The 19,835-nt window shown below is 33.5% G+C and overlaps 1 protein-coding gene across 1 annotated transcript in view; it reads left to right on the forward strand.

Annotated features, from left to right (window-relative positions):
• The window catches only part of ADGRV1 (adhesion G protein-coupled receptor V1), a 273,565-nt gene that overhangs the window by 53,994 nt on the left and 199,736 nt on the right, over nt 1–19,835 (forward strand). Inside the window, exons 28-41 of the mRNA XM_050986466.1 lie at nt 303–442; nt 984–1,593; nt 2,486–2,701; nt 3,896–4,111; nt 4,990–5,234; nt 5,428–5,609; nt 6,376–7,187; nt 8,418–8,627; nt 12,940–13,070; nt 13,314–13,413; nt 14,344–14,523; nt 16,036–16,199; nt 16,742–16,835; nt 19,477–19,555. Coding sequence (XP_050842423.1) covers nt 303–442; nt 984–1,593; nt 2,486–2,701; nt 3,896–4,111; nt 4,990–5,234; nt 5,428–5,609; nt 6,376–7,187; nt 8,418–8,627; nt 12,940–13,070; nt 13,314–13,413; nt 14,344–14,523; nt 16,036–16,199; nt 16,742–16,835; nt 19,477–19,555 — 3,379 coding nt within the window. The remainder of the gene's footprint in view (nt 1–302; nt 443–983; nt 1,594–2,485; nt 2,702–3,895; nt 4,112–4,989; nt 5,235–5,427; nt 5,610–6,375; nt 7,188–8,417; nt 8,628–12,939; nt 13,071–13,313; nt 13,414–14,343; nt 14,524–16,035; nt 16,200–16,741; nt 16,836–19,476; nt 19,556–19,835) is intronic.

Here is a 19,835-nt window from a genome sequence, read left to right on the forward strand (position 1 = left end):
ATACTGCTCCATTTTCATTCATTAAATCTGTAATTTTCTTTTGGTTCCTTCCTTAAAGTAGTACTTTTTTTTTTTTGCTGCATAGTTCCATAGAAGGACTGAGAGGGCTGCCTTACTGAAAGTCAGCTCCTTTTACATACAGGGAGTTATCATGCATTTTAAGAAGAAAAAAACAAAGATAAACAGCATAGATACTTCATACTCTCTTTTGTATTTTTGTAGCATATTTCTTCAGTAGCTTTCTTTCATATAAGAAAATATGAGAGATAAAAATAACCCTTTTTGGAACTCTCATTTAACAGCTAGCTTGGGGATTGCATCCCACATCCTTGTGACTATTGAGGCTTCTGATGATGCTCATGGTGTGTTTGAGTTCAGTGCTGAGTCCATTTCAGTGAATGGAACTGAGCCTGAAGATGGAGATAGCAATGTTGTGCTGCAGGTTAGAAAGCTTTGAGTCTCATATTGCTGCATTGTACTCTTCTGTCTGTTTTACTGGTGTTCTCTGATGCTTTTGTCATTAGTCTATGGGATTTAGAACAACTTTGTCATGAATATTTGTTTATCCAGTCATGCAGTGTTTGCTAATGTATATTATTCAGCTTGAAACTAAAATAATAGTAAAAATAACAATAACAATAATAACAATAACAATAACAACAACAACAACAACAACAACAACAACAACAACAACAACAACAATAATAATAATAATAATAATAATAATAATAATAATAATAATAATAATAATAATAGTAGCCAAAAACTTAAAATCTTCTACTTATTTAGAATCAAGGGACTACAGTCTTAAAATAAGTGTTGATATTACAAGTTCTGCAGAGCTAAGATAATAAAAATTACATGCTTTTAAACACAGACATATCTTTAATTCATCATATTATTGTCTTTGCTTAATTGCATTTCACGCTTCAATGTTTCTTTCTCATATAAAAAAATATGGAGATCTTTATTTGTTTTCTTAGGTTATGAGAAGTCACGGGGCCTTATCTCAGGTGACATTGCATTGGATCATACTCTGTGATCTCACCAATGACCTGATCTCTACAGATGGGAACGTAACATTTGATGTTGGCCAAGTGAGAGCAAATATTACATTACAGGTTTCTCCTGACGATATTCCTGAATTGGACAAGATGTTTTCAGTCTTGATCACCAATGTCTCCCTTGGTCGTCTTGGATATCGCACTAATGCAACGTTAACTATTTTAGCAAATGATGATCCATATGGAGTCTTCATCTTTTCTGAGCGAAACAGACCAATAAAAATTGAAGAAGAAACAAAAAATATCTCTCTGACAGTTGTAAGATGCGGTGGTCTCCTTGGTACAGTAATGGTGAAATACAGAACTATTGGTGATGAAGAAAACTTGCCCTTTCTTCCACCTGATGTTGTCAGAGCAATAGAGGGAAAAGACTACATACCCATTACAGGTTATGTGATCTTTGCAACCAATGAAAGTGAGGCCACAATATCCTTGCCTATTTTGGATGATGATGATCCTGAGAGGTCAGAATCTGTTTTTGTGGAGCTAAGCAGTGTTGTTTTGATCAAGAAAGCTCAGGATCGGCCAAGTAAGTGTCTTACATGAAACCTACAATTTAACTATGAAGGTTAGTATTTATATATAGCAGGAGAAATTGCAGCAAGACAAATGAACGCTTTACCTCTGCAAAACTCTGTATAGTTAAGATATCTCTTAGTTACCTGACTTTTGCCTGTTGACTTTAATTTCCTTTGGCACACTATTTTATTGGAAAAGCATGAGTGTTTCTTTTTCCCTTTTGCATTGTCTTATGCAAAGTGTTTCAGGCCAAATATGTTACAATATTTGTTTGTGCACTAATACCTGCTTGTTTAGCATTGTTTCTGGAAGTTCAGTAGTAGGAAATAACTAAGCTAGTTTTTTAAATTAAACTACAAAAAAGTCTTATTTAAAAAGTGATGTGGGATTAGTGATGTGCTGCTTTCTTAGTGTTGACAATTTTTACTTACTTTCTCATTCAGATAAATTCAGGTCATTACAGCCTGATTTGCACTTCAGAGATTCTTGGGATGTCTAATTGCTGTCCTTGCTCACAGATTAAAGGGTATCTTCAAATATAATTCCACTTGGAGTTGAAATCTTATATATATTTCATCATATCAAAAGGAAAACTGGAATTATTGTGAACTGTATTGATCTTATTATTAGTCTTATGGATAAATAAATAAATTCACAGTTCTTCATCTTTTCAAAAAAATTATGGCTTGTATGCTTCTCAGCATATGCTCAGATTTTCTGCCAGAACATAGTTTAAACATATGTATTTTGGTGTGGTTTGTAGTTATGCTTTGTCCAATTGCAAAAAAGATAATTTTCATGAAAACTAGAGACAGATAAAGTTACATGTGTGCCTATGAACTCTATAGCCATGAATAGTAAGCATTTCAAGTGCTGCTCACTAAGTTTTCTTTATATTTCAGTTATAAATTCTCCTCGACTTGGTTTAGTGGGTGAGACAATAGCTCATGTGATTATCGATGCCAATGATGATGCTTTTGGAACACTTCAGCTTTCAGCTTCAGCTGTGCGAGTTGCTGAAAATTATGTTGGACCAATCATTAACGTGACCAGAACTGGGGGAATATTTTCAGATGTTTCTGTGAAATTTAAAGCTATGCCAATAACTGCAACAGCTGGTAAGAAAGCAGAATAGCAGAACTATGCAGCCTTTGTTAAAGCTGAGACAAGCAAGTGTGTAATGAATAGTCAGTTATGGAACAAGTATAAAATATAAAGTAGTAAGGCATTGACTGTGCTTAGAAAACATGAATCTAAGACCTAGGGGAAAGTTTACGCATTATCACTGGAGAACCTAAAAGTGAAGTGAGGGAAGGAATTGGGGTCTTTGTTTACTTAGTTTGTTTACTTAGCACACCACCACGTAAACACCCCCTCGCTCCCCACCCCCCAAAGTGCTATAGTAGTGTATGTAAAAACAATTTAGTCCTGTGTACATATTTAAACCCCTCATGTATTGCTTAGTTGAGCTTATGGAGAGAAGAGCTGGGGACTTAGCTGTAAAAAAAAAAATGCGGAAAAATCTGTCAAAACCAAAAGAGATTTGTACTTCTGGAAATAGAACGTAAACTTCTCCAGTTGGGTCCTGTTATAGAGAAGGTAAATAAAGAAAGAAGAAAAATTATGAAGTCTTTAGAATTACTTAGACAGTTATAAATTGAGTGCACTGTATTTCAGCTATGTCAAAACTGATTAGGTGGGTGATATATGTTCTGAACACTTCTAATTTCATTTTTATGTAACAGAGTGTTACAAATGTGTAGCTAGATTTATATCAGAGTATGCTTTCAATTAGTTTCTGAAGCAGAGCTGTGATCTAACGTATCACAGATGTTTCTCTAGATAGTTGAGACAAGTTTGCCTAAAATGAAGTCAACACATAAGAAATGTCGTTTACTGAAATCTGCTTTGACAAGGTGCTTCTGTTTCACTTTTATCTCTTGGATAACAGGACAGCAATTATAAATCAAAGACAGAAACATCTTGGTAGTGTGATCTTGTAAACAACAGACAATAATGGACCTTTTGTAACTACCTCTTGGTCTAACGGTTCAGATTCTCTCTCTTTTGGGCAGCCAAATTTTATTTTGTTCCATTCAGACTTCTCAAAGGCAACAGGACATAAATTAATAAATAAACAAAAAATAGTTTTGAGTCTAAAGATAAAGGAAAAGACACCATAAAACCGCAGAGAAATGTATGTATAAGCAAAGAAAAAATGGGTATTAATGCTAATGTTCACCACACTGAACCATAAAGCATTGGTTTTATCTGTGTTTTATTATTTTGGGTTTTTTCATCTACAAATCTAGGTGAGGACTACAGTGTAGCTTCATCAGATGTTGTCTTACTAGAAGGGGAAACAAGTAAAGCTGTGCCAATTTATATAATTAATGATATCAATCCTGAACTTGAGGAGTCATTTTATGTCCAGCTGCTGAACCAAACTACAGGAGGAGCCTTGCTTGGATCTTTGACGAGGGCAGTCATAACTATTGAGGCTTCTGATGACCCATTTGGATCCTTTGGTAAAGGAGTACATATTTTCTTTCTTCCTTAACATTTTTTTCTGGGGGTTTGTGAGGGACCTGCAACTTGGCAGCTGAATAAAAGCATTCAGAAGTAGAAATGTGGGTATAGACAGTAAAGAAAAAGATAAGATGAACTGAATTAAAACATGTAATAAAGGAGTAATGGGGCTTTAATATCACAGAAGAATTGAGCCTCTTGGAGGCTCTGATTGTTGGCACCAAGTAGTAAAACAAGAGGCAATAGGCAGAAACTGATGCCCAGGAAGTTCACCTGAACATGAGGAAGACCTTCTTTTACTGTGCTGGTAATGGTGCACTGGAACAAGTTGCCCAGAGAGGCTGTGGAATCTCCTTTAGTGGAAACATCTAAAAACTGTCTGGAAACATTCCTGTGCCATGTGCCCTGGGATGACCTTACTTGAGTAGGGAGCTTGAATTGTGTGATCTACGGTGGTCCCTTCCAACATGACCCATTCTGTGATTCTAAAAAACAGTGATTTCTACTTAACTTATTCTTTGTTTAATAGTTATAATTTATTTATTTAATAAGTGGCATGAAATCTGGTAAAGAGTTTCTTTTCTGGGAATATATATGATATTGTATTCTAAGACCTTAGAAATAGTTCATGTTTAGCCTCAAACAATAGGTGTATTGGAATAGACTTTTTGAGTGAGGGCTTAATTTTCATGCTAATTTCTCTGCAGATGAAAATATCAATATTGAAATTCTGCTTTTAGGTTTAAACATGATTAAAAGGGGTTTACCTGTGCAAGGAAATGCAAGCAAGTAAAATAAAACTTTGTACTTCAGAAACAGATATATTTACTTTCAATATTATTTTTAATGCACTACATCTCCCTGTGATGTATGTCAGTTTTTCAGAATACTGAATTCACTGTGGAGGAGCCTGAATTTGGATCAGTAACCATAAATCTGCCAATAATCCGCAATGCTGGGACACTGGGTAACGTTACTGTTCAGTGGGCTGCTACCATTAATGGGCATCCTGCTGATGATGACTTGCAAGTTGCCATGGGTAACATTACTTTTGCCCCTGGAGAAACCATTCAGATGTTGCTGTTGGAAATCCTGGCTGATGATGTTCCAGAAGTAGAAGAAGTAAGTAGAGCGGTTATGTCTCTCTTGAACAGTATTAGAGTTTAACTTGTGTAAGAAATGTGTGCAGATCAAAGCAAGAAATGTTATGGCAGGAAGCTGCAACAAGTTCAGATTTTATTTTGCTTGTGATTATTTTTAGAAATGGCAAAAATTATTTAGCTGCATTATTTGTTCTTCTTTTTTTCTTTTTGAGATTGTCCATATTGAATTAACTCAGGCTTCCAACGGTGGTGCTATCGGGTTAGATGGCATGGCAAATATTGTTATACCTGCCAATGATAATCCTTATGGCACAGTCTTCTTTCATCAATCCTCATATCGATTTGAGGAGCCACTAGAAAGAAATTTACTTGCAAATATATCAGTCAGGAGAAGGTCTGTATAATATTGGCTGATTTTGAATCTCTTTTTTTGTTGTTGTTGTGGTTTGGGCTTGGTTTGTTTTTTGTTGAGTATTTTTCTGGCAATAATTTTTAATGTCACACCCTTGTAGAGGTATTTGCATCAATTTATTGTTCTGCCAGCTTTATTTTTCATATACATTGATTTTGAACCAGGTGTCTGCTTGTTAGAAATGTATATAAAGTACAAATGTAATAAATGTAGAGTGTAAACCCAGTGTACCCTATGTACTTGAAGTTTTATTTTGCGTGTTAAATTGATAAGGCATTTAAAGCTGCAAACCAGCCTGTTTCTGTGATGTGAACTGGAGGATAAAATGTATCAAATGTTGTGTGACGGAAGGCAAAATGAAAAGCAGAACAGGTTTTGCATGTGAAGTATGGTATCCTGAGGACACCTCAGAGGGATGATAACAATGCTAGACAAAAAAGGCTTTTTCTTCCTTGACAGTCCTAGGAAGACTAAGTTTACTCCTAGAAACAAATGTTTGCAAACATGCATGCTTAATAGACTGCTGCCCAAGCTATAAACAATCAAACTTGCTCTCCAAAAAACCCAACTACTCAGTTGTTCTAGTACTAGCTTCAAGGGAAATCACTTTAATTAGCTGTTTGTAACTTTTCATCAATTCAGAAGGCATTAGTTGATTTTGTTAATTTTTATTCTTAACCCAGTAACATACAAAATATTAGATATGCTTCACCAGCTAACATAACATTTTTATTTTAATGTCTTTTAGTGGGGGAAGGTTTGGTCAGCTGCAAATATTTTACAGCACTTCTGAGACTGACATTGTAGCTCTTGCCATTGAGCAAGGTGAGGATATACTGGCCTATTACAAGTCTCCTGTACAAGGAATTCCTGACCAGCCATCCAAGACCAGAGTGAATGTGTCAGCAGCAAGTGACCCACTGTATGCCTGTGCAACTCAGTGCCTAAAAGAACAAGCATGTTCAGCCTTTACATTTTCCAGTGCCTCTGAGATTCCTCTCTGCCTCTGGCTGACAACAGAGATCGGGCCATTAACTAACATGTCAGGATTCTGGACGTACAAGAAAAACATCAGCAGTACATCTGTTCTGTTTAGCACACAAGCCATTGCTGGTAGTGATTATGAATCTGTCACAGGACAGTGGGCCATCATGCAGGAAGGGGAAGAGTTTGCAAACCTCACAGTTACCATACTCCCTGACAGCCTGCCAGAGCTGGATGAAAAATTCACTGTATCCCTGTTGAAAGTTGAACTATTTAACATCTCAGCCAGCTTAAAAAATCAACCAACTATTGGACAGCCAAATACTTCCACAGTTACTATAATGATGAATGGGGATGCCTTTGGAGTATTTAAGATCTATAGTGTAAGTCCCAATGCAACAGAGAAAGGTCTATATATTGAAGTAGAAGAATGTCCTCAGGCCAGCGTGCAGCTAATGATAGACAGGACAGAAGGCAGCCTGGGACAGGTGGCAGTGGAATGGCGTGTTGTTGGTGGAACTGCTACCCCAAACTTGGATTTTGTGGGTGTTGGTGAGATTCTGGTGTTTGCTGAAGGTAAGGCTAGGTTTAGCATTAACTTCTCTTGTCTAAAACTAAAGAAAGCACAAAACAAGCACACACACAAAGACCACAAAGAAAAGGATGGAAAGTATAAATATTCAAGTATTTTTTAAGAAGTATTGCAGTGTGCATTATACGGATAACATTTTTACTAAATAAATAAGGAATAATAATGCTGAAATAGGTGTTGTAGCAAAGATAATAAAAATGAGAATCAGGCCTAAGTGGCCTCTTGTTCTTATCATCTTCTCAACATAATACTAATTTTTAATGATTTATCTTTTTAGATTCTGAGATTTTATTAATTTCGTAACATAACAGGATAGTTTAAAAATTGCAAATAAGACATGTATATGTCAGGCATTTTTTAAGCACTGTGCAACATGAAGGATGTATTTTATATTTTCAAAGTCTGAGATAATTGAGCAATTGTTTTGAAAACAATTTATGGGCGTGTAGTAAGATTCCAGTGTTCAGTTAGTTTGCTAAATAATCTGAACTTAAATGAAGGGTTACCAGGAGTGATTTTGGAAACTGACATGTAATTATATTAGCGTTTATAAGTTTACTAAATCTGTTTTCAAAATACTTTGAAAGGCAATATAACGAAAAATAAATATATGGGGTAAACTGATAATTAGTATAGGTTAGGAACATACAATGACCAATAGGATTCTGTTGCAAATTGTATGGTATTATAGAAATTGGTAATTGATTGTGTTTGCTGCTTACATTGTCATTCTTTGATATTCCAGAAGATATGCCACTTATAGAATAAGAGCCCACTTTAATGCATTTCCTGTTTCAGTAAATATATAGTCAAATTTCATGTACATATGTCTGTATGTGACATCAGAAAAATGTATTCACTTGGTAATTCTTTTTACAAGAATTATATTCCCCTTTTCTAATTAAAATGTTAACACCAGAGAACTTATAAAGCAAATAAGATTTCTAGACATTCAGAAATCATGCTGACATTGTTAATTTCTACAGATTATATTTAATAATTTTTAAATTATATTGCCTAATATAACATTTCTTTAGTAATTGAATAGATTTTCATAACAACATTCAATAACTTCTAGACAGGTAAACAAGCAAAGATTCTTCATGTCCTTTTTTATATTAGTTTAGTATTTACTATTAGAGTAGAAGATTGCATCTTTTTAAAGGTGATTTTCATGTGAACATATAAGTATGTATTTGTTATTTTACTTGTAGGTGAAACAAAAAAGATGGTCACACTGACCATTTTAGATGATCCAGAGCCAGAAGATAATGAAAGCATCATAATCAGCCTGGTGCATACGGAAGGAGGGAGTAGGATTCTGCCCAGTTTCAGCACTGTCACAGTGGTTATCCTGGCAAGTGACAATGTGGCAGGAATCATTAGCTTCCAGGCAGCTGGAAGGTCCGTTATTGGTCGTGAAGGTGGGTTCTGTGGGTTGACCACACTCAGTTTGATTAACGTCAGCTTCCATTTCTGTGCTTTTTGTTGATAACTAGTCAGTGATTGTATCACTGTTCAGAGAATGTCAGCAGAGAATAACCACATAATTAGCACACGATTCTTTGGATTTTTAACTCTTGCAAACATAGCACTTAAATGAAATCTATGGAAAAGATGAATAGACTATTTCCAAACCCATATTTCATCATTTGTTTTTTCCCTTCCTTTTTCTGAAGAATATACCTTGCTTCTATTGGTGTTGCTTTCCTAAGCTCCTTTTAGCATTTCTCATTCATTTATACCATATTCTAGAACTATGTATAAACCCCCACCATACAGAGCAATTGCTAATCTTAAGCAAATATTATCTGTCACTGACTTAAAATTAGTTTTTAATTATCTAGAAAATATTCCCACAGAAATAAAACAGGAATAAATTTTCCATCTTTCTAAAGTTTCTCTTCATATTTTTTATAGCAGCTCATTTTAGGAGTGTGACAATCTTGATGCCATCACTCAGTCATGACTTTTGACACTGATAATAGTTGGATATCTAGTGCCTAGCAGTGTTTTAAGAGAACATTTCATGTTTTACCTAGAGTTGGTATAGTTCTGCATAGGATAGTAATAAAACAAATGGTGACTGCTCTTGTTAGCCTTTGCTGGAATATCAGTGTATTGCAATCTCAGATTTTTCTGATCAGTGTAAACTGATGGGTAGAGAAAACTAACAGAAATTTGCCGTCCAAGAATGTATGCACTGAATTTTTTGCTGCAAGAAACAGTCTATCTCAAAAGGACATGGTCTGTTTTTTCCTATAATGAAAGGACACCATAAGCTTTTGAGTTTTGTTTAGACACAGTTTGTGTTAATTTTGCTGTGCCTAGTTTCCATGCTTTATTACTCCACATTTGTGGTTCTGATCTGCCTGACCAGCCAGCTGCATTCTGACAGTCTAAGAACAGCTGTTAATGAGTCCAAGGAATTAATTCAAACCATCTCATTCCCCAAGGTTATGAAGACATTATACACTTTCCACTGGTTAAATATTAGTCATGTTGAAGCTGAAAGCTTTTATCTGGAGCTGAAATAATCTGTTATGTATAGTATGTATATAGTGCTATAACTGATTGCAGTTCCTTCAGCTTGTGAAAAATTCATTGCACTGCATTATAGCAAGAAAAAACTAGTTCACTTTGATTAAAAAAAAAGGAATGAGCTAAGGCCTTCATATGATTTCAGTATTTTTACTTCATTTTCATTATCAAGTTTTTTCTTATGAAGACAACCATCAAGCATAAATACAAATAGTATTATCTTTTGTATTTATTATATTATTGAACAGTTTCTGTTAAGCAACTCAGTCTTTTTTTCAGGCTGTTCATATTATTTATCCCTGTGGGGAGGAAATATTTGAAAAACTGAAGATTGATGAGGAAAGAAAAATAAGTTCATTTTAGAATTATTTTTACTTAAAGACCAACCCTGCAGATGGGAGATGTTAGAAAATACTCAGTGTGAGAAAATTCAGGTATTTGTGTTCACTCTGGATTTTTGGCTATCAACCAAAAAGAAAATGATTTTTCTTACAGAAGAAAACAGGATGTTGTTAAAGTCTTAAAGCCTTTCCCATAGACTTGGACCTCTCTGTAAGTGGGGAAGGGAGTTAAGAGGGGTGGTGAACCACAGCCTGGTGAAGGATTTGTGCATTGTCAGGCCTTTTCTTATGTAACACAGTGCTCAGGCCTGGCACTTTTTGCCCTGCTAATATGGAATAACCTTAGCAATATTGGTGTCTCTGTTTTGAAAGTTACATAATGGAATAAATCTTCACACTTGAGTGGTAGATCATGGCTGTCCTGGTGTTGCCTGCATATATTCAACTCGCACAATCACCATATTGAGGGGAAGGGCAGCATTTAAGTACAGGAAAAACAGGCAACAGTTGTATGGCTATGACTGAATTGCATGAAAACACACTGCAATACTTGAAATAAGGAACAAGAAGAGAATTGACTAGGTCTTCTTCTCCTTGATAAAGGCAGAAATCTAAGGAAATATTTAAAATGCTAAAATATTAAAAAAAAAAAACAACCCATAAGACAAAATAGGGAAATTAACTTAATAATACTTTCAATCTTCAGAGATTATTTGTATTTAAGTTAGTATTGCTTACTGGATAGGAATAACAGAGATCTTGGTGAAGTTGGCAGAGCTTTTCATGATTCAGTAGCTGAGTACTGGAGAGTCTTTAACTGAGATGTAGTTTTCTTCTTGATGCTTGGAATACAATGTATCAGGGTTCTGTATCTTGGAGTATTTTACAGTCTTCAGTGAAAATTTGTTGTATTACATAATGTTGCATTGAAATAACCTTTGTATCAATTGTATGTTCTCTGATGATACTAAAGTAATTGTTTTCTGTCAAATATTTATTTGATTGAATGGATGTGCAAAATTCTCAAATAGGATAAACAAATTTCAGGGCAATGTTAAATGATATGAAAAATTAGCCTTAGGGAAACCAGTAAATTTTCAGTCTGCTCTCAGATATCTGACTGTAGAAGCAGAATTCTTGTGACATCAATAAATTTTGAATTCCTTTGCTCTCTTAGAACTAGTGTAGGCAACTTAAAACAAGGCTTAAATGAAGTTTGAAACAATGAGACTGATAAGATACTAATGCTATGTATTGGAAAATTGTTGTATAAAATTTTTGTTTTACTTCTTTGCAATTTTATTTTTCAGTTTCTTAAGGTCTTTTGAAGTTTGTTGTTTATATCTAGCTTATTCACAGCCAATATATTGGCTTCTCTCAAATATTTCCTTACCAAACAGAGAATGTGTCCAGAAAGTGATCAGTTTTTTTCTGCCTGTTTTAGATATACAGTACTGTCCTGCAGTATAATAATTTGGTGTTCTTTGAGTTACATGGTCAGTGAGAATAGCTGTGCTGCTCAATTCTGTGTGCCATGAACTAAGAACATAACCGAGCGCCACATCTTCTCTTTCCCTTTCACAGATGTATCTCAGTGTTTCTCAACAGGGTAGCTTTTAAGTGTGTACATAACACAAATTAAAAGATAGAATTATTCCCAGTTTTGCAACAGCAAAACAATTGAAAAAAATTCGTAACAATACTAAGAAAGCAGTTTTCAGTCAGTTGAAGATGGGCCTAAGCTTACATGATTATTTCCAAGCACCTCAGTATTATAAATTTTTGTGTATTTCATTTCCTTGAAAACAAATTCCACAGTTATATACTGGCAAACTTCCATTCTGTGAACTGGGAAAATGCTGTTGACGTACAGATGCAAAACACTTATGTATTATAAATAAATATCTCTCCTCTAATGGAAATACATTGCATATTGCAGAATTTTAGCAATGTTACCTGCGAATCAATTTCATATTAATATAATATGTAATTTTACATGCATATATTTAAAATATTTAATTTTATGCCAAATATGTATTTTATATTAATGTATATAGATATTTCATACTTTATAATTACCTAAATTTTCCTAATTTTTAAAACTTTTTGAAGAGTTAACTTTTTAAGTGACCATTTAGTTAAATATTATAACTGTGGAAAAAATATCATAAGTACTTCTTACAGATGCATGTTTTAATTTGATATTTATTATCTCTGAAATTATATTAAATTATTAAAAATAAATCTTAAATTAGCAAACATTAATGTTTTGCTTCTAAATACTGTCCTTTTAAAATTATTAATTTTTTTTTTTCTGGATGTTTTCAAACATCCAGAAACTGATAAAATTTGTAAATTCAAACTCACATAAATGGAAGTGCCAGGTAATTGCAATCATTTTTACACATACACTATTTGAAGTCACAAAACACTGCAGATGTTAGGATCATGTCTATTCCATGCCAGTTAGCTGCTGTAGAAAACTGTGTTAAAACTGTGTGTAGGGCATTTAGTCTGTGTGTAGTTCACAAAAAGATACTACTCTTCTTTTGCACATGTTTTGATAGCATTTATGCATGTGTACCAAGTTTCTTTATATTTTGATAGTTCTTTCCAGGAATGAACTAAATTAATAAAAACCCATGAGGAAAGAGTTCAGATTTGTGAGGGTTTTGTTTCAATGTTAAAAAAAAAAAAAGGTAGTACATAACTACTGGGAAGTTCACTATTAAAAATATTAAAGTTTTACAATAAAAAATACTTTTACTGTGATTAATTTTTTTGTGTTTTCATTTTAATAGTTGAATTGTAGAAGAAGAAATCAAAAATATTGCATTTTGTTCTTTGTTCCTAGGAGAAAAAGTGCAATTCCATGTTGTAAGAACTGCCCCAGGGCTGGGAAATGTTACTGTCGAGTGGAAGATAGTTGGACATAACATAGAACAAAATTTTGAATACTATTCTGGAATTCTCTTATTTCCTGAGGTGAGTCCATAGAAAATCTAATGGCTACAAAAAAATATTGTAATTTGAAGTGAGCTAACAAAACAAGTATGTTTTTAAAGCAGTCTTCCTTGTTTTGATATGATTAAAAAGCAGGGAGTTCATTGTTTTCAGTATTTAACTTTACATTTCTTAAAGGTATTGCTCAAAATACATAGGATAGAGTGGTATTACTTGTACTCTGTACACTAATGACTAATAAGTTTATCAATAATATATATATAGGGAATATTGAATACAACATTATATGTCCACTTGCTGGATGACCATATTCCGGAAGAAAAAGAAGAATACCGAATCATCCTATACAACATCAAAACAGAAGGTAATGTGGAACAACAGATTGCAATATCTGCTATATCTAAAATTGGCATTTAATGGTGTAATCATTTTGTGTTTATTAAACCATTTTGGAAGTGTAGGACTACGAGTATTAAAAATGTTGCAAACTATGCAAAATTTGTTACCATCTTATTGAAAGAGGCTTGATGCTTCTATGTATAAATGTATACAGGTGTCATAAAATAAAAGGATATTTTTTATCTTTTTAAACAATTTTCCAGCTGTCTTCTAATCTGTCTCTGAATTAGGGGAGGTAAAAATATTTTACTCTTTCATTGAAATTATAATGAGAAAATACACGTGAAACCACATCCCTTCTGAAATATCATTTGTTAAACTAGAATTAGTGTGTAAACACCAAACTAACTTGACATGGGTAGTGTTGCTGATAGGTGCCTTTCCAACTTACCTTAATATTTTGGTTACTCTTGTAATCCTTCAGTATAAGTATAAATTCATACAGTTAATCATCAAGGCAACACTTGCAGTAATTTCTTGATAGAATGATTGAGAAATTGAATATATTTTTTTACTTAATGAATGAATTATAATGGCATTTAGGAATTATAATGAATTCCTAAAAAAACTTTTCTCTTTCCTTTTACAACAGAAGTAGTTTAGGGAAGTCCACTGCCTCTTCAGATTTTCTAATTTCTTAAAAGTATAGAGTCTTGAACTCTATACTTTTTATGTATACAATTTTTGCTGTGATTGAATGTTCCTATGCTTGTTAAAGAATACAATTACATATACATTCCACACAATCCGTAAAATTCAGTGAACATATAATGTTTTTGGTTTGATTTCATTTGCAGTGTTACTGACTGTCCATTGTACATAAAAAAAGCAGTAACATGAGACAAAACTTGATTTACCTAACACAATTAACTGTAGTCCATTGATTCTTTTGCAGGTGTTTCTCCTTCTGGTGCTGCTGTTTTGGATAGTCAAGGATATGAAGCTGTTCTGACAGTAGAGGGTAGTGATGAACCACATGGAGTACTGAATTTTGCTTCTCCATCCAGGGTACTTTTACTCCCAGAGGAAAACAAAACAGTTCAACTTTTTATTAACAGAGAATTTGGATCTCTAGGTTTGTATAACATCTCCAAGAGAAATTAAATTTTGTTCTCAAAATCATTAAACAAATGAAAGCCATGACAGAGAGGCTAGAAATTCTGGAAAACCTTGAATACAATTATGTTTTCAGAACTTCTAGTCTCCTTACTGCAGGCTTGAAAACCAAGCATTTGTTAAAACTGAAGCCATAAACTTTAATTCCACAGCAAGGGATCTGTAGCTATGACATAGTTAGTTGGCTGTTAGCGTTGTAATTTTATGTCCAGAAAAACTGTCTTGAATTATCTGTCCAGAAGAAATTAAAAAAACATGAGAAAATGAGCTTGTATGGAATTATCATTCCCACAACATCCGCTCCATAAACTTCCAGAATCTGACAGTTTAGTAATATCCCATGGAAAAAGTTGCACTGATGCTTCTGAATTCAGCTTATGCCTCTCCTAAGAATTCTGTATTTCTTTTAAATTAAATTTTCCGTTTAAAATCAAATTAAGTAGTACTAACTTCAGTAGTGCAATTTATGCCAATATATTTTTTGTGGTTTTTTCCTGAGTATTTTGACTTCCATTGAGAGATAGCATACATAATAATTTTCTATTAACATTTTTTAGCTATATTTAGACCTGTGTTAATACCTCTGTTATTTTATTTTCACTGTTTTGAGGTGAAGTGATCAGTTGAAACAAACATTCAAGATCTGGGCACACTACAGATCTGTAGAGGAATTTAAATGTCATTTCTTTGTTTTCCCATTTCTTTTTTAATGTCAGTAAGTATGTAAATTACCTTTCAAATGCTACTTCAGAAAATATGAATATATTGTAATTTTCCATTGTAAATGTAAAATCTCTCAATTGAACTCCATCTTTATTTATTAAAATGAAGATTCTTTTATACCTTATGTTTTATTTCATACAGATTAACTTTAAATTTCATTTGTCATTTTATGTCCAGGATCACTCTCTTTAAATTTGCAATTTGACTTACTATGGCAAGTTCATGAGATGTGGCTTTGTAATTAAAAAAAGTCTAGATTTCCGTCTAGTAAAATTTATCTGTGTGTTCTGTAATTTTTATTCTCAGTTAACATCCATGTCAGTCTATCTGGGAATGAAACTAAATTTCATTAGAGGCTCTCCTAATTTCACTAAAGGCTTTTCTTAGAGCCTTTCTTAGACATCAGTCATTCCTGAAACACTCTACTTCCCTTGTCACCAAACCTGGTTTTAATAATACATTAGCTGTCCCAGGTATGTAATGTAATAGTTGCAGTTCACAGCACCTCAAATGTGTGAATACATTGGATCCTAATGCTTCCTAAGTCCTATAATCTTGGACAATTATTAAAGGCTGGACTGAAAGAAATAAGTCCCATTGGTTTCAGATTAGTATTTTAATCCTCTGGTTTGTAGTTAGGCTTTCCATTTTTTTTAACGAGCATTTGGTCTCTTTTCTTTCTCTATTCTAGTGAACATTACATAGGAATTGAAAAAAAGTGGGGTTTTTTTTGTCACATTTTAAACAGGTGCTATCAATGTTACATATGCCACAGTTCCAGGATTGGTCTCCTTAAGTAATCAGACAGAGGGGACCTTGGCTGAACCAGGAGCTGATTATGTAGCTGTTTCTGACTCATTGATTTTGAAAGAAGGAGAAACATCAGCTGCCATAAATGTTACTATTCTAGAGGTAAATGCTATATCCTTTCACTCCATACTTATTGATATGACAATTAAAAAGGAATATTGTGGAACCTGAATCTCGCATGGTGTATTATTTGAAGTGATAAGTTTTATGGTGATTTAGAAAGATGGCTTTGGTCTTTAATGGTAAAACCACAGAAGGACAAATAATAACAGAAGACAGTGCTACTTATAGTTAAGTGAAATTTACCTCTCTCATAATGACTTTATTTTCTGCTATGCAGATCAGTGTCATTCATTACTTTCTACAGGTTCTTACTTTATCAGTGCTATTTGCTAGTTGTGCCTTCAGAATTGAGTAGAAATCTATCCACACCTAGTTCAGTGGCACCACAGTATTTTCTAATAAATGTAATGTTTTTCTTCATAATTTACATTTTATGTAAAAATGTTCCAGGAAAATGGAAACATAAATGAAATCTAATGTTGCTATAAAGTTAGAAACTTCTAGTTTGTTGTTTTTTGACAAATTCTGTGATTGTTTCTTAAAGAAATGAAGAGAGAATATACTGGATTTGTGTTTTGTAGGATGATGTACCAGAAGTACAAGAATTCTTCTTGGTTAATTTAACTTCAGTGGAACTTATCATGAACCATTCAACTTCCTCCCCACCCAGGCTTGGTAAAACTATTATGATTAATTTTATTTTTATATCCATTGAATGCACATTATATTACTCTGGCATATCATTATTCTGCTTGCCACTTTCCAAATAAGCCAAAATGAGACAGGCAAGAAACATTGTAGAACATCAAACATAGTCATTATTACACTGGCTTCTTATTTTTAAAGCCCTGTAAAACTTATAAGACAATTTTCACAGAGGAGTTATTTAGTAATTACCAGCTGGAGAACACAGTTATCTCAAAAGTTGAGTTGGCGATGTGTTAATGTGATTTTAATTTCCAAGTAAATGACAGAAACAAATAAATACTAAGAACTCCTTCAAGTAGCTCCTTTGCTCACTCTTTCAAAAGTATCTTTTTATTACTTTTTATCAAATTTATTTTTAGGAGTCATGATCTACTGTGTTCCTACTCTTCCACAGAACTTCATTAATTGCTTGCGTATGGAGTTCCTCATTGTGCTGCTGAACTCAGCTGCCATTGGCTTTAAAGATAGTTGGGTTATCCTGTGACACCAGTGACTAATTATGCTGATTATTTCTAACATCTTCTGTGACTCTTTTTCCCTTTCTTTGCATGCATATTGAAGTGAAAGAATTAATTCGTTACAGACTGAAAGGTAACTTGCAAGACCGATTGCTGCTGTATGGACCCTGAGCTGTGATTAGTTGAGTCTAAAATTTAAAACATAGAAAGAGTAACATTAAATTATGAAGGATTTCTTGATTTAAATTGTTCCGAGTGACCTATAATCTTACCTTCTGCCATACGTTGTTAGCAGTCTGAGTATGACCATTTGACTCTGATGTACTTAGGATGATCAGATAATAGTTTTAATCCATGAGGCAAAATTTTGTCCTTATTATAAAATGTTGCAATTAATTATGTTATCAGACTATTTTCTAATCTTGCTTTCCCTTTTTGTGTATTTTCTTTGTTATGATTGAGAATTCAAATCTTTGTAGGTGCAGTGCATTTGTGTAGGATTTAGCAATCCCATTCCCCATAGAAAATCTTTAATATAATTCTAGGTGTATAATATTAAAAGTGATGGGTGTCCTGCACATGATACTGATACACAGTTAATTGTACGCATCTGGAATATATCATAAATGCTGTCCCTGTCTTAGCCATGTGAATGCAATATGTGGTATAGGTCTGGGATGTTTGTGACATACAGTTAAACACATGGAACTTAAGTGACCTTTATTTCTGATCTCAGACTTCATGGATATGGAGCAGAAGCAGGAAACATAAAGGACAGTTCTGTTTTCTTCATGCTGCTCTCACTCCATCTCATCATCTAGAACAGGTGGAAGACAAGGCCCAACTCTAAAAAAGAGCAAGGAATGAAGAAAAGGGAAAATGTTCGATACTTGAAAATGATGAAAGAAAAATGAATAAACTTAATGGATAGCAGAAAGAAATAGGATAGGGTAAAATGGCAGGTCATCAGGAGAGAGGAGAGATGCCAGATATGAAATAAGAGGTCTGATGTTGAAAGTGAAGTATTATAGATCTTGAGTGTGTTGATCAGAATATGACATGATGAGGGAAAAGACCAGTTAGGAATCTGAAGGGTCTATATGCTCTGTAACCCCTGTGGATTTCTAAACCTTTCTGTGGTCCATATAGAGGTGTTGCAGCTGCTGTTCATGTTCATAACTATCTCATAGTGTCAGGTTTGGATTCAAGGCAGTGATCTTTTACTTTTATTAAGTTTTATCTGACCTAATAGAAATCTCTCTGATGGATTTAAAAATAGTATATTTACTACAGATTTAGTGAAGTCAATTCATTTTGTAGAAATTGTCAGTCTTAGTTTCTTTTTAATTTTATTAAAATTAAATTGATATAAATTGAGGTATTCATGTGATGCTGTTTAAATAAAATAAGCCATTATTTTCTTAGAAGAATCAAGTTCTGACTGTCAAGTTCTGGTCTGTTAGATTAGTGGAAATTGCTGGCATTAATCTATTATTCAGTATTTTCACAGGGCACTACATGCAATAATTTTGCAAAGTTATTGTGAATATACATATGTTTTTATGTAGTAATAAAATCTTACAATACATAAACTAACTAAAAGGAAATTATTATTTCTTTTTTTATAGCAGAATCTGTGGTGTGTGCCATTAAGATTTATTATCAGGCACTGAAACATTAATATGAGATGATATACTGTATAATTTATTATTCTTTTTTAGTAATTATCCCTCCAATATTCAGAATGGCACTGTCTACAAAACATTAAATATTATCATAAGAAAAACAAACAGTGAATTAAGACTTGGTGAAAAATCTTGCTTTTGTCATTTTCTACTTTTTCTGTGCCATGGGTTTTCTTCAATTTTTTTCTTTTATTTATTTATTTTTTTAAATACATTAAATGTAGTGGTGGCAATTCAGAGCCCTGTGTTGCTGTTCTAATGGTAAGCTAGTAAGGACAGATTTTCTTCAAGCTTTTCCAAGTATCCTTTTCACTTCATTTTCTCCCCCTCACTTTGGAAATAGAAAATTATTTTTTTATTGTAAAGAATTAGTAAAGATATAAAGCAATGCTTCTGTTATTTGTGAAAATAATTAAAATTAACTCTATTGTTCTTACATACTTGTCTTTCTGTTTTCCCTTCTAGATGTAGAAGGCTTGGCTTCTCAAATTATTATTGATGCTAATGATGGAGTAAGAGGAGTAGTTGAATGGGAAAGTGCCAAGTAAGTCTTGACACCTTGAAGAACTCCGTGTGGGAGTTAATGAATAGTATTGCCCAACTATTTTCATTTTCAGTTAACAGCAAAACTCCTATTAACAATAGGAACAGGTCTTTGAGCTGACAACATATTATTCAGTTCAGTGGAACTGGAAAAATTATGCCCACACTAAAAACCAACACTTACAGTATGTTTACTCAGAAATCTCATGCTACCATATTTTTATTTTCACTACTGTCCTTTAGTATTGTGGACTTCCATCACTCACTCAAGCCTCCATCCA

Source organism: Serinus canaria, chromosome Z (assembly GCF_022539315.1).
Source record: "Serinus canaria isolate serCan28SL12 chromosome Z, serCan2020, whole genome shotgun sequence".
NCBI classification, from domain to species: Eukaryota; Metazoa; Chordata; class Aves; order Passeriformes; family Fringillidae; genus Serinus; species Serinus canaria.